Source organism: Physella acuta, unplaced genomic scaffold (genome assembly GCF_028476545.2).
Source record: "Physella acuta isolate Inbredline_101_S28 unplaced genomic scaffold, ASM2847654v3 ptg002378l, whole genome shotgun sequence".
Classification (NCBI taxonomy): Eukaryota; Metazoa; Mollusca; class Gastropoda; family Physidae; genus Physella; species Physella acuta.
The window spans coordinates 24,084-37,981 of NW_026733869.1; the positions used below are offsets into that span (position 1 = coordinate 24,084).

The 13,898-nt window shown below is 36.3% G+C and overlaps 1 protein-coding gene across 1 annotated transcript in view; it reads right to left on the reverse strand.

The window, feature by feature from the left end:
• LOC131933147 (serine/threonine-protein kinase SMG1) overlaps positions 1–13,898 on the reverse strand; it is a 35,186-nt gene that overhangs the window by 9,311 nt on the left and 11,977 nt on the right. The window contains exons 27-61 of the mRNA XM_059289948.1: positions 13,673–13,806; positions 13,266–13,478; positions 12,967–13,126; positions 12,520–12,643; positions 12,001–12,209; positions 11,502–11,678; positions 11,172–11,331; positions 10,800–10,959; positions 10,645–10,705; positions 10,386–10,481; positions 9,909–10,097; positions 9,637–9,772; positions 9,333–9,500; positions 9,048–9,216; positions 7,211–7,430; positions 6,662–6,832; positions 6,105–6,236; positions 5,925–6,019; positions 5,737–5,835; positions 5,362–5,617; positions 5,135–5,235; positions 4,849–5,002; positions 4,622–4,741; positions 4,230–4,510; positions 3,744–3,917; positions 3,446–3,545; positions 3,145–3,285; positions 2,834–2,938; positions 2,624–2,709; positions 2,368–2,506; positions 2,113–2,206; positions 1,899–1,997; positions 1,695–1,813; positions 1,451–1,525; positions 1,077–1,262 (exon numbers count right to left, since the gene is read on the reverse strand). Of these exons, the coding sequence (XP_059145931.1) occupies positions 1,077–1,262; positions 1,451–1,525; positions 1,695–1,813; positions 1,899–1,997; positions 2,113–2,206; positions 2,368–2,506; positions 2,624–2,709; positions 2,834–2,938; positions 3,145–3,285; positions 3,446–3,545; positions 3,744–3,917; positions 4,230–4,510; positions 4,622–4,741; positions 4,849–5,002; positions 5,135–5,235; positions 5,362–5,617; positions 5,737–5,835; positions 5,925–6,019; positions 6,105–6,236; positions 6,662–6,832; positions 7,211–7,430; positions 9,048–9,216; positions 9,333–9,500; positions 9,637–9,772; positions 9,909–10,097; positions 10,386–10,481; positions 10,645–10,705; positions 10,800–10,959; positions 11,172–11,331; positions 11,502–11,678; positions 12,001–12,209; positions 12,520–12,643; positions 12,967–13,126; positions 13,266–13,478; positions 13,673–13,806 (5,103 nt within the window). The remainder of the gene's footprint in view (positions 1–1,076; positions 1,263–1,450; positions 1,526–1,694; positions 1,814–1,898; positions 1,998–2,112; positions 2,207–2,367; positions 2,507–2,623; positions 2,710–2,833; positions 2,939–3,144; positions 3,286–3,445; positions 3,546–3,743; positions 3,918–4,229; positions 4,511–4,621; positions 4,742–4,848; positions 5,003–5,134; positions 5,236–5,361; positions 5,618–5,736; positions 5,836–5,924; positions 6,020–6,104; positions 6,237–6,661; positions 6,833–7,210; positions 7,431–9,047; positions 9,217–9,332; positions 9,501–9,636; positions 9,773–9,908; positions 10,098–10,385; positions 10,482–10,644; positions 10,706–10,799; positions 10,960–11,171; positions 11,332–11,501; positions 11,679–12,000; positions 12,210–12,519; positions 12,644–12,966; positions 13,127–13,265; positions 13,479–13,672; positions 13,807–13,898) is intronic.

The following is a 13,898-nucleotide window of genomic DNA, read 5'->3' on the forward strand; positions in this document are numbered from 1 at the left end:
ATCTTCTACTATGACCAAATTATTTCATTTGTCTGTACCTGAATTAGCTAAGGGGAACAAGCAAAAATAAACAGAACACACAAGCCACGAGGAGTGAAAAGGGAAAGGATTTTTCATATTTTAACTTTTTCTTTCTTTTTCTTCTATGCCTGTTGTCCAACAGGCTTTGCTACTAGTGTGATTATAAGATGTTTGTGTATAGGCAACAGCCTGTGATTATAAGATGTTTGTGTATAGGCAACAGCCTGTGATTATAAGATGTTTGTGTATAGGCAACAGCCTGTGATTATAAGATGGTTGTGTATAGGCAACAGCCTGTGATTATAAGATGTTTGTGTATAGGCAACAGCCTGTGATTATAAGATGTTTGTGTATAGGCAACAGCCTGTGATTATAAGATGGTTGTGTATAGGCAACAGCCTGTGATTATAAGATGTTTGTGTATAGGCAACAGCCTGTGATTATAAGATGTTTGTGTATAGGCAACAGCCTGTGATTATAAGATGTTTGTGTATAGGCAACAGCCTGTGATTATAAGATGTTTGTGTATAGGCAACAGCCTGTGATTATAAGATGTTTGTGTATAGGCAACAGCCTGTGATTATAAGATGTTTGTGTATAGGCAACAGCCTGTGATTATAAGATGTTTGTGTATAGGCAACAGCCTGTGATTATAAGATGTTTGTGTATAGGCAACAGCCTGTGATTATAAGATGTTTGTGTATAGGCAACAGCCTGTGATTATAAGATGTTTGTGTATAGGCAACAGCCTGTGATTATAAGATGTTTGTGTATAGGCAACAGCCTGTGATTATAAGATGTATGTGTATAGGCAACAGCCTGTGATTATAAGATGTATGTGTATAGGCAACAGCCTGTGATTATAAGATGTTTGTGTATAGGCAACAGCCTGTGATTATAAGATGTTTGTGTATAGGCAACAGCCTGTGATTATAAGATGTTTGTGTATAGGCAACAGCCTGTGATTATAAGATGTATGTGTATAGGCAACAGCCTGTGATTATAAGATGTATGTGTATAGGCAACAGCCTGTGATACCAGATGGTGACAGTTACCTCCAGCCCCATGATGGCGTTGCGATGCATGAGCTCCAGCTGTTTGACCAGCACGTCTAGAGAGGAGTTACTCTGGTGGATTAGAGCATCCAGCTGGGAGAGGATGCTGATGAAGTGCTCGTCCTGAGCCTGGGTCAATTTTAAGGTCTCTGGCAAGATGATGGAGCGGAAATTTATGTTCAAATCCTGGGGAGGAGGAAAAACACAAGCATTAGAGATACCAAAAATTTTTTGTTGAACTAAACCAACGACAATGTTCAAATCCTGAGTAGGGAGAAAAACACAAGCATTAGAAAAACTAAATAAATTGTTGGATATACATCAACTATAATACAGTCAAGATTTAAAACATGTTAACAGTAATGATAACCTACCTGCAGAGCAACATAAACATTGTGTGTTGTCCTCAAGCTGTACTGCAAGTTTTTAACATTTGTCATCTCACAGATCTTAAGGAAATAAGAAATTTGTATACATTTCAACATTATAAACACGAAAACAAATTTTTAATAAATATAGAGAAATTGAAAGTTCTTTAAAAACTATACTTTTATCATGTTTTATAAGTTATCAAGAGTACAAAATGTTACAAAACTATATCATGAAATAAAATTTCACCTTAGTGTAACCGTTCAAAGTTTCCAAAAACTGGTTGACGTTTCCGCTCATGCTACACAACTCATCCAGAAACCAATCCCCATCCCTTGAGGTGAGGTCCATCAGCCTGTCTCCAGCACCTTCAAGCAACATTAAAAAACAATGACACACATACCTAGCCACATACAAGCTACAGCTGTATGGCATAGAACTAACAAGACCTACCTGCAGCAGCCCCCTCCATTAGCAGGTATCTTTTGTTTAATGTGTACAAAGCTGAGACGATCACTGACATCAGACTGCGCTCTCCTTCTAGGCCATTCTCTGATTATTTTTAAAAAGTTTAAGAAAGGTTTTAATAGCAGAAAAAAATTAATAGCGATGGTAAAATTAAGATTTTTAATTCCAATCTATATCGTGTATGAATGTTTAAGCTTACCTCGAACAAAGGTCTTGATGGCTTCATCAGCTTCCTGAACCTGAGCACCCAGTATGTTGGTGTCAGTACTTTCTTGAGCTCTGCGATCTCTTAACTTAATTCAAGAAAGAAATGGTTTAGCAAATATAAATATTTTTTTTACAGAAGATAATATCAAATTCAAAGTAGACGAGTTTGGTTAATTTCAACGCTATAAACAGATAATAACTTCAAATTTTAATAATTCTTTCAACAAATTAAATATTTTCCACATACTTTAATCAACTTAGCATTGGTGTCTGTCAGAAGGTTCTGCAGCTTGGCTTCAATAGCAAATATGCTCTGTGCTTTGTTCACTTGTGAGGTTGGACTTGGGCTGTACATTTCAACATGGAAGGCCATAACATCATCACACCTGACAAAATTATCACACTGGTCACTGGCTATACTAGACACTGGCAGCTTTAAGAGGTAAGGAGCTTTTTTTTTTAAAGTCATAACAAAGGATGTATATTCTACTGGAAAAACTTACTTGTGTGAGGTGAAATCACTCAGCAGTTCTCGCAACCAGCCCAGAAATTTAAATGTTCTGTTGTCTTCAGAGAAGGCAATACCAAACTTCAAAGGGAATAAAATATACATGTAACTGTAGTTGGCAATTTCTTTAAGAACAAACTATAAGAAATTAATTATTTTTGGTGATGAGTTTAACAAAACTTTCACTAAGAGTGGAGAGCATTACCTGTGATACAACAGTAGTGTAGGTGTGGAGAATTTTCACCACATTGTGTAGCAGGGCGCGTCTTTGCTCTAGTATGGAGCACATTTCACTCTCTAGTTGTTCACACTAAAAAAAAATGATTTAAATGTTGCTTATCAAACTAATAAGGCTTAGCTCAACATACAAAATATTCTACATTTAAAATCTAAATGTTTCAGTTTCTTAAAACAAAATATTTTATTCACAACATTTAACAACTTTAAGTTTGATATTAAGCAAAATTAGGAAATTAATAATGACTGATTTTAGTGTATGATGTAGTGAAAAGATACCTGTGTGATGATCTGTGATTGGCCAGCATTCTGTAAGAACGAGGAAGCAGCACTGAAGCTTGGGGTGCCCAGATCTAAGTGAGAGGACACCTCAGCGCACATGGCTTGGAAAGACGAGCTTTGTAGTTTATCCAGAGACATCTAAACAGAATGAAACATTGTTTTGTGACATTTTTAAAATGTTATTTTTTATTGTTGCAAGTATTGAGTTTAAAGATGAAATGGTTCATCCATTTTAGAATAAAAATGTCTTAAATAAACTTGTTAAAATAAATGTTTAAGTAACATGAGACACACATACCATGTGTACTTTGTGCCAGTTGCTCAGCTCAGTGATTTTGTCAACAACAGAGGACATGACCTGGTCTTGAGTAGCTTTCAGCACCATATAATCTGAATATCTGCTTCCCAGAGAGAATTTATCACTTTATACTAAATCAACAAATATTAAAACAACAAGCAATTTTAGAATCCCTACAATAAAAAACCTCACTCGAAATTAAATTTGTATCACTTGAAAAATGTTTTAAAAACCAAATGTCAACTAAATTATAAAGGAAGTAAAAATGAAAAATATGCATCTAAATAAGGAATCCAACCTGTCAGACAAGGTGGTGAGAGAGTGGTGAGGATTACTCTGGGCATCTAGCAGGACCTGTTGGATGGTGTGGAGCCCTTCCAGGCTTGTGGCTGCAGTCTCCAGCTTGTCTGAAGTTTTCATCCACTCAACAATACTGGCTGCTAAAACTGGCAAACTTGACAGCATGTCAGACCTTTAACCATAAATTGGTGATTTTTTAAAACTTCAGTTTCATTCTAACCATACAAGATACAATTTAAAAATACATTTAAAAATCCCATAGTGTATTGTTCAGGTTGTAAAAAATATATCATTTAATGAAAATATGAATTTAAGTTAGTGTAAATAAAGTATTCTTTCAAATCTGACTATACATGCAGCACTTGAGTAAGTAACTTAGATACAGTAAAACAAATGGAGAGATTTTTTTTAAGTTGAGGCTAAGTAACAAATGTTTCATGTGAATACAGCAGCATAAGCTGAGCAACAAACTATAAAAACTGACTTGTTTTTTGTCCAGGCTGAGTCCATCTCCGTCAACCTGATGGAGAACATGCTAGTGGTGATGTCCCTCTCCATCTGCTGCTTGCTCTGTCTGGTGTCACCAGCAGCTCCACCCCCCTGGGCCAGCTCCCCACCATAGAAGGCTCCAGTGTAGCCGGCATCACCCCCAGTTGTCCAGTCAACAAGAGGATCATAAACAAAAGCTTCCAGTAGAGTCAGGAGGGATTCTCTCCCTTTGCGCATTGTCTTCATTACATGTTCTGAGGCTAATCTGAAAGTCCCCTAATCAAAAACGACAAAAATCATTTAATAGAAAACAATTTTAAAATTGAAAATTCAATCTTTTTTTAAAAAATTGGCTGTAGTAGTGTTGTAAATAAAATGTGTTCTTACTTCAACACCAGTGAGGCCCAGGGCAGTTTCTATGTTGGCTGTCATTCTGAAAGGTACTTTCTCAGGGACTCTCAAGCCTTTTCCTTTTTCAAAGCAGACATTGTAATCAATGTGGACCACCTGAAATTTAACACATGACAAAATAAATTTAAAACCCTGTTAAAGGCATCTTGCCAACATTCAATATATTTTTGTAAAGATCTATTTCTTTGTTAGAGCAGGCCTACCTCCCCTGTGGCTAGATCCACCAAAACATTATCCAAATGCCTGTCTCCCAGACCAATGATGTAGCCAATCATTGACATGACAGCTGTAGACCTGGCGTATGACTGTGTCACCTGCCACCACTCCCCTGCCCCAGAGCTGCAGCACCAGATTTCCCTACACAAACAGAAAACATTCAGTGAAACACACGTAACTTATAATGACAATCAAGGGGAACGGGTTCCTACTTAATAACACCGGCCCAACAAAACATTCAAATAATTAGATGAAAGAAGAAATACAGCTCACTTGGCTAATAAATCATCTGGTGTTTCATCCATGAGGTCATCAAGTACTTTACGCAGAACACTTAGTGGCCATTCTTTCCTGTTGTCAACAAAATCAATGCCCTATAATTGTTTTAAAAAAACATGAATTAAACATTTAAAAATAAAGGCAGACATAAATAACATTTTAAAATCTTACTCTTACATTCATGCCTACATAAATGTTGCCAGCTTGTCTTAAAATAGTACCTTTTCTTTGAGAGCAGGTGTGAGTTTATTGAAGAAGACCTCGCTTGGTCTGGGGATGCTTGGTATGGGAGGTGGGACAGAACTGACATTGTTCACAGATTTCAGGGTCTGTGCCACGGCTTCTCGCTGCTGCCATTTCTTGTACAAACTGAACAGAGCAGTGGCTCCCTCTACCCACTGTATAAGGCCAGACCTGGGACCCAGTGGTGTCACAGAGTAGTGACGGGCCCTATACAGGTGACGGCTTTCATTACTTCTGAAATATACAGGTTATAACAGTTTGTCACAAAAAAACAAAATTTTTAGTCAGATTTTTTTCTATCATTTTAGACCACATTAAAAAATAAATAACACCTGGCTTTTTAAATACCATACCTCTTATGGTATGAAAACATATTGTTGACTGTGGATAAAAACTGCATTATGCGCTCATCCAGATGTAGATCTTCTAAGCCTTTAAACAAGTATGGGTGCCTAAAAATAGATCAAGATAGCGTTAAATGAATGGTTTTCTTAACCAATCAACATGTTTTATAAGATAACACATTTATAAAATTACTTACTTCTTGCCATCAGAGCCAATGAAGATAAGTTTTTTGGGTTTGGTTTTGGTGGGTAAAATCTGGGCAGTGTTTTGTACAGCTTCAATGGTTATGATCTGTGGTTAGAGAACATTTTATAAGGTAACTGCTGAATGTAATCAAACTATAACCAACTAGGCTGTAACAGAGACAATGACTAACCTGCCCAGCTGAAGTTAAACCTGGCATTGGTATAACTGAGTTCTTTAAGGCTGACAACTTTGGACTTATTTCATCCATTTTTAGCTGCAGACTATTCCTTTTCTGTGCCCTCAGTTGAAGACTGTTGTGTATCTAAAGAATATACACAATTATCTAAGTTGTTCTTAATCTAAAAATGTTTGTTCTTAGAAGAAATGATCTGCCCCTACTGAAGAGATTAATAAATTGTGTCCTCTTCTTTAAGTTTATTCTTAATTGTAATGTTGAATGGGATTTCCTCCAACACAATGAAGTATTACATGTCGACTGGTTATGCACCATTTACTTATAGGCCATTGACTCTAATTTCAGCTTGCTTTTCTTTTTGATTTGCAATCCAAGAACAAACTACAAAGCAGCACTTGTTTGATGTTGGAGTTTTATCTCCTAGATGGGTTGCTTTCCCCAGCTATCAAGCCTCTATTTTCTGCCCAGGGGTTCGAACTTGGGACTTTTTGGCTTAGCAACCATGAGCTTTAACAACCACGCCGACCCCTGATAAGTTTTGTGAGACTCACTAATTTAAACAGACTCCAGTTATCCTGGGGGTTAGATGCATCTGGTGGCTCACGCAGTCTCTGTAGCGCAGCATTGATTTGCTTCCCATAAGCCAACTGGAATGCTTTTTCCTGTGGTGTTTGTGCTGGCTGGGAGGTTATCTCATTCAGGTGTTCCAAGGTGTACAAAGTCTAAATAACAGTTTTAAATTACACTATTTAATAACAGATATTTTTACTCCTGCAATTTTTACTTTAAACATTGCTACTGAGGGTTTTTTTTAAACTTGCATTAACATGGGCTTTATAAGGAAAGTATTGACATTTCTATATATAAAGAAGAGTAAACAAGTGATATTTTGTTACACATGTGAAAGACGTTTAAAAATGCGAAAAATAAAGTGTTCCAATTTTTATATATTTTCACATAAAAAAGTATTAATTTAAATTCATGTATCTTTAAACCAATTATTACTAATATATTGGCTCATAAAAATCAAGATTTGTATGATAAAGCAAACATCTAAAACTGATGCGGCAATAAATTATCATTGGTAAGTAAGAGCTTACTGGTTTCATAATAGTCTTGTGTTTTTCTTTGATGACAGTTATCTTCATGGCCTTAGACAAAGACTTGTTAGCCTCCACCCTTTTGATTTCGGCATTGAGCTGGGCAAGTCTTCTGTGTACATCAGCTTGATGCTGGTTCAGTGTCCCCAGCCAGAGTTCCTCCCACAGCAGGGTGATCCGACGCAGTTCCTGGACCATCAGCTGCACCTCACCTATCATTCTATAACAAATAAACAGGGATTTTCTTAAGTTAATTATCACTGACACATATTCTATTTAAACTATCATTATTGTACAGTTGGACTGTACATTAAATGAAAAAAATTCCTTAAATATAAATAACAGTGAAATTTACACGCTACAATAAAAATTTGGTAAATTGTAATGTAATTTAAAAAGAAAGAAACAATTCATTTAGTATAGATAAAAATTGGGATGGCAGGGTCGAATGGTAGATCAAACAATTGGGCTGGTAAGTAGGTCACCAACCAGTTCTACGGCTCAATAAAACCTGCATGAGCCAAAGACAGGGCTGCCTACCCCAAAAAATTTTTCCCCGTAACAAGAGCATAGGTTTTCCGTAACTTTCCGTATTTTTACACATTTTTTAAATACAATGTAAATAAGACCCATATTATACCATCGTAAAGCTCATCAGCGTAATGATGACAGTCGGTGACTCGTGCTACTTTTTATTTTATGGACTAATAATTAGTTTAAAAAAAAAAAAGCCGTTAAATTCAGAATGTAAGGCGACAATGGAAAATTTCAAATAGGAATTGTTCTTGCAATGAGTAGTATGACGTATGATATAGGCCAACACTACGGATATCTAAACCAATGTGAACTCAGTGACCCCTCGACTGTGTGTGTCAGGATTTTTCTCCCGCGAACAAGAAAACGTAAGCGGCCAACGGGTGACGATGTTTAGAATTAGCATATTTCTTGAATATTTTTTTTTAAATCTACATTTTATCAATGTAATATCTAGAAGAAAAGAACAATTTTAAAAATATGATCCGTAATTGATCTAGGTGAGCCTAGATCTCGTTGTTTAGTAAAATCTTGTCTTCTCGCACATTTCAAACAAAATGCCTGGATATCTCGCTATTTAGGCATTTAGCCGTAATACCGCCTCAGCAAATATGTCTCGCCAGACTGCGCGACCAGACTTTCAATGATTTAGGCCACGCCCTTTTTTTTTCTCTCCGGACAACACCGGCTCATGACGTAACACAGACCATTCGCGGAGTCAATAGTTCACAATATAAACACGACTGCCGCCAGCCATGAAACGAGCGGGAAGGGGAAGGGGGGATTGTTACGGAAGAGGCAGAGAACCTTAGAACCGGATAACACACTGAAATATAACTAGCTAAATTAAAATTAAACATAAAGTTAAGTTACCACCAGAAATTTTTTTTTACACTAAAGTCGATTTTGATCTCTACTGAGATCAAAACCGTAATTTTGCAGCATAATCGTAATTCCGTAACCTGGGTGTCAAAATCGTAAAGTTACGGGCAAAACCGTACAAGTAGGCAGCCCTGCATAGAACTCTTTGGTGACCTACTTACCAGCCCTATTGCTAGATAAAAAGTCTAGAGTTTGGTTCACAGGCTCAAGTCATTAGGACGTCCCTAAGTCCTGACTCACATAAGGGAAACAAAGGCGACAGGGCATAGTACTGACAATACTATCCTCTGTATGTTGGGGTTACTGAAACCATACTACATCTGCCCCATGTGTCTTTGGCATAAGCGGGAAAATATGATGATATGTTCTTTATTATGTACTGTAATCAAAAGCAAATGACAGTGTACTGCTGTATACATACTGTGGATTAAGTTTGGACAAAGTTTCCACTATAGATGACAAGCAAGCCTGTAGTTCAGGACTGGAGCTCTCATCCACAAAATCATCGTCCACCAAGGTGTCTTCTACTTCAGGCAACAGTTCATTCTCATCCTGACCATTGTCTTGAGACAAAAATGGCTTCAGAAAACCTAGATCACAAAAAAAATTAAGTTCATCATCCACTGTTTATTTTATTAACTTCTGTACATATTTTCATTTTTTTTAATAATGTAATGGGGTATAAAACAATAGAGCTTAAAAATACCTTTTTGTACAGGCAGTTTGATTTGTATCTTTGAGGAGCTTCCAACAACTGCAGGGTATACAATCAAGTGAGGTGCATCCTGGGCAATACGACAGAGAAGTTCAGAGATGCTTTGTCTTACATAGCTTTCAGGATGACTGAGACGTGAAAACAGTTGAGGGATGATTCCTGTAGGTATAAACAGCAGGATTAGTTTGGTAATGTCATTGCAGTTTTTAAGCATAACGTTTAAAAAATTATTTGTTGATAAAGGGTGTTATTATTTTGAACAGCTTAAAAAAAAAAAAGACTAAAAATTAATTACCTTTCCATGGCGATGTTGGGGTCTGTGATAATCCAGTTTCTAAAACTTCTCGTAACTCTGAGGCATGCTTTACAAGTAGACGTAGCAAGCGTAAAGTGGAGATTATGTTACCTCCTTTGTCGTCTATTTTATCACTCTGATGAAAATATAAGTTCATTCTCATTTCAAAATTCAGCTATAATTACAATTATAAGTAAAATAACAAATCAAATAACTATTTCGTTAATTTTTTAAAATACTAACACAGGTTTCAATAAAAATGCATGACTTACCAAACCATTGACGTGCAAGTATGTAAAATAGGCTTTGGCAGACAGCTGGTAATAGTGGTACACCCTCTTGACCACACCCTTCCATACTGAGAGCAATCTGTCTAAACATGAATCGGGTGCTACAGACAGGGACATTGAACAGGCCAGTAGCTGCTTTCTAGTGGTCTCTGTTCCATCATCATACATGCTCTGAAATGGCATCATACAGTTCATAATTAAACAGTTAAAAAAAAGGCTTAACTATTTGGTTTTTTGTTATCACTATATAGTTGCAAAAATAAAAAGATTAAATTTATTGAAATTACTGCTTATGCATAATTGACTAAAATATAAATATCTAATTAATTATACAGACAAAAATTGTGTTTTCATCCATGTTGACTATAAAGATTGGGTCTTTCTAAGCCAGTATGCCAGATACCATTAAGAAATGATTTAAAACATTTTTACTCTAGCATAAGAGATATGAGTGTTTACCTGATCCTCATCAATGATATCTTCTTCACTGGACTCCATGTTGTGTATCTGACTCAACACTGCCAGAACCTTCTCCTTTTCCTCTGTGCTTGTACTCTGAAAAAAGTTTACAAAATAAACAAACCTGAAGGGAAATACACAAAAACGAAAACTCTCATAACTAGGAATTTTTAAAAAATGCTAGAATACAAAAACCTTAATCTCTCAATAAAGAAAAAGTTAAAAATAAATTATTTGACTCTGGTAATTTCTTCCTAACCTTTGGTAAAATCTTCAACACTTGTGCTTCTTCTTCTTCTGTTAGCAAGACATAGCCATTGCTGAAACATCCAACAAAAAGATTAGTCATATTCCCAACATGTTTACACCCTTATATTTAAAATAAAAATTCTAAAGTAAGCCCTCAAAGTGTACCTGGCATTATCTACAGCTTTCCTTCCCCACTTGTAGCACCAACCGGCAAGTGTGAACCAAGATTTGGCCAGTATTGGGCTCTGAATGCTGCTCAGATGAAGCAAGGAGCCAATCACGCCTTCAGTTTCTGGTAGAACTGTGCTCTCTCCAATTGATGTACCTACAGCAACATAATAGACACCATTGTCAGATAACCACATTCTGCATTTAGACAAGGCTGTTTAAAAATAAATTCTTTTTTAAAAAACCATTTAAAATCAATATGTAATGGAGTATAGAAAACTGCATTTAACAAAAAAAAGCTTAAAAAAGTAATATCAGTACATTTAGGATCATTCGGTAGAGGTTTTAATATTTTAATCACAGATTTACCTGTTGAAACCAAACTAGCTTTGCCTCTTTTTACAGCAGAAGTCTCTAGCTCCAAAAGAGTATTTAAATGCTTCACTAGTGAAGAAGGGGGATTAGAGTCATTGTTTACTCCAACTTGGGGAATCTGACTGGTCAAAGAGCTCAAAAGCTTTGGATCTGCCTGAAAAAGTGTTCTTTTTTTTAATTAAAAAGTGTTAAGGATAAGCAAATATTTTTTTTTAAATGTAAGTGATAAATAATAAAATTTTACATGTGGCTATACATCAATCTGATTTTGCGTTGAGCTTTTTTAAAAAATGTCCTCAGTAATAAAACAAGCAAAAAACCTACCTGCAGCCATTTGACTAAAGTCAGCAAAGATTTAGCATTGAGATGAGCACATTCTTGATCCTGATTCCAGTTGGAGGGGTCATCTATTGACCAAATGGATGCAACAACACTTCCTGCTAGAACATCTAGTGAGCTTCTCTGTTTGCCTATAGTCCTCAGCAGTTTGGCACCTTCTCTCTGCAAGTCAAAGTTACCCAAAAATGTCATTTCAACCCAACAATGACTGTACACACAGGTTAAGAAAGATTAATCTCCTACAGAAATAATCTAGACCAGGGGTCGGCAACCTGCGGCTCGCGAGACGCATGCGGCTCTTTTGATATCAAGATGCGGCTCTCCAGCTTCTTGAACAAATACTAATAATCTTAATAAAAAAATAAAATATTTGAAATAAAAAAAATGTTCGTGGCTCTTTAAAACCAGGGAAATTTTGAAAATTGTAACTTTTGGCTCTTCCGCTTCAAAAGGTTGCCGACCCCTGATCTAGACGATTCCTCACCTGCATCTTGAGCATCTCTTTCTGCATGGTGCAGCCAGCTTTGGCCATAGACCTGATGCTTGTCATGGCAGTGATCAAATCTTCAGGATGTGTCCCCAGAATGGAGGTGGCCTGTCTAAGGAGGATGTCTTCAGCAGTAGCAACATTCACTTGTTTTCTGGCTATGGTAGCTGCAGCCAAATGGATGCTGGACAGTTGTCCAGAGAGATCTGTTCAACAGATTTAAAAATAACGTCTTTGAAAGATTGAAAAAAAAAACTACAACAGATCCAAACCAATAATAAGCTCTTAAACTTTTAATCAAACAAAAACAAATTCATTTACAATAACAGATAAAACATCAAATATAAAAATATAGAAATATTTAAAGCAATACTCTATATGAACTGAAAAATATCCAAAAAATGTTCTGTTTAAATTTGTTTTCAAATTTGACATGAACGAAGTTCAAATCTACAATGATTCTTAAGAAAATATATGAAGTATAACTCCAGTAGATTGAAGGTATGAGCCACTCACCATGATACTTGTCATGGGCAGAAAGCCTCTGTTGTAGGTGTATGGTTCTCATCAGCTGGTGGTACACACTCAGATCATCTTCCACACCAGGGTCCAGGTTTTTAGACAAAGGCACCAAGCTTGTCTGTCAGGGATAAATCATGCTTTAGACACAGTACTAATGCAGGCTAAGTGGGTGTGTTTCCTTTCACCATAACTTTGGCCATAGTGTACAGTGTTTGGTCATCACCATTGTCTCTACACCGTAAGCTTCACTAAAGTGATGTTGGATTTTACCATTGTCTCTACACCATTAGCTTCACTGTTGGATTTTACTGCTCATTATTTTATTGTACACCGAGATTAATTTGTCAGATATTTTAGTGCTTTTTAATAACTTGCAATATTACCCTACTAAAGACAAAAAGGGAAGGTTTCAATTATTAACAAAACATAGCAAGCACTAACTTTGATGTTCCGTTCATCTAATTGTTTTCTGAGTGCAACCAGTGATGCCAGCTGAGTAAGGCAATCAGGAAGGAGGGCAGGTGGCCAATCCATAGCACAGATCTTTAACAGTCCATCCCCTAATCTTTCAGCTTGTTGTATGCACCTAACTGTATCTGTTCTGTAACGATTTGACAGTGTTTACAATGTAATTAAAAAAATTTTTTGAATAATCATGCTTATTGGAGTTTATTTCTTGTCAGTTACATCAAAAGAAACCCATAACAGACCAAGTATATCCACACAATTGAAAGTGTTACCTATGAAGAGAATCTGTTGGCTCCATCAGCTGAGTTGATGCTTTAATAAACATCCTGTGCAGCTGGTCCTCCTCTCTCCTGATGTCCCAGCTAGATGGACCACCACAACCTTCCGAGCGTTGACTGTTGGCCTCTGAGACATTCATCCCTGGCACCAGCTCTAAGTTTTGCTTCATGTTCTCCAAGTTACCCAGTTCAAACTCAGATAAGGCCCTAGGAATACAAGGCAATGCTGATAAATAAATGTCCTGTCTTTTTATAGGGAATACATTTTAAAAGGATACAACAATGATACATTAAATCTGATGTAAAAATGATACATTAAATCTGATGTAAAAATGATACATTTTTAAATCTGATGTAAAAATGATCCTCCAACCACAGTAAAAAAGAAATTGTGTACACACTTGATGTAGTTGATGTCAACTGTGCTTTTGATGCTTGAAGAACCCCCATCTAACTGCCACTGTTGCTGGGACATTTTTTGTTGCCACTCAATAATGGAAGCCCAATCATTCAACTTAACATAGCAGTCAGTTACCTAGGCAATGATAAAAAAATAATACATACAATAAAAAAAATAAATCACAATTCTTAGTATTTTTTTTGTTTAATATTAACAACAGAATGAAA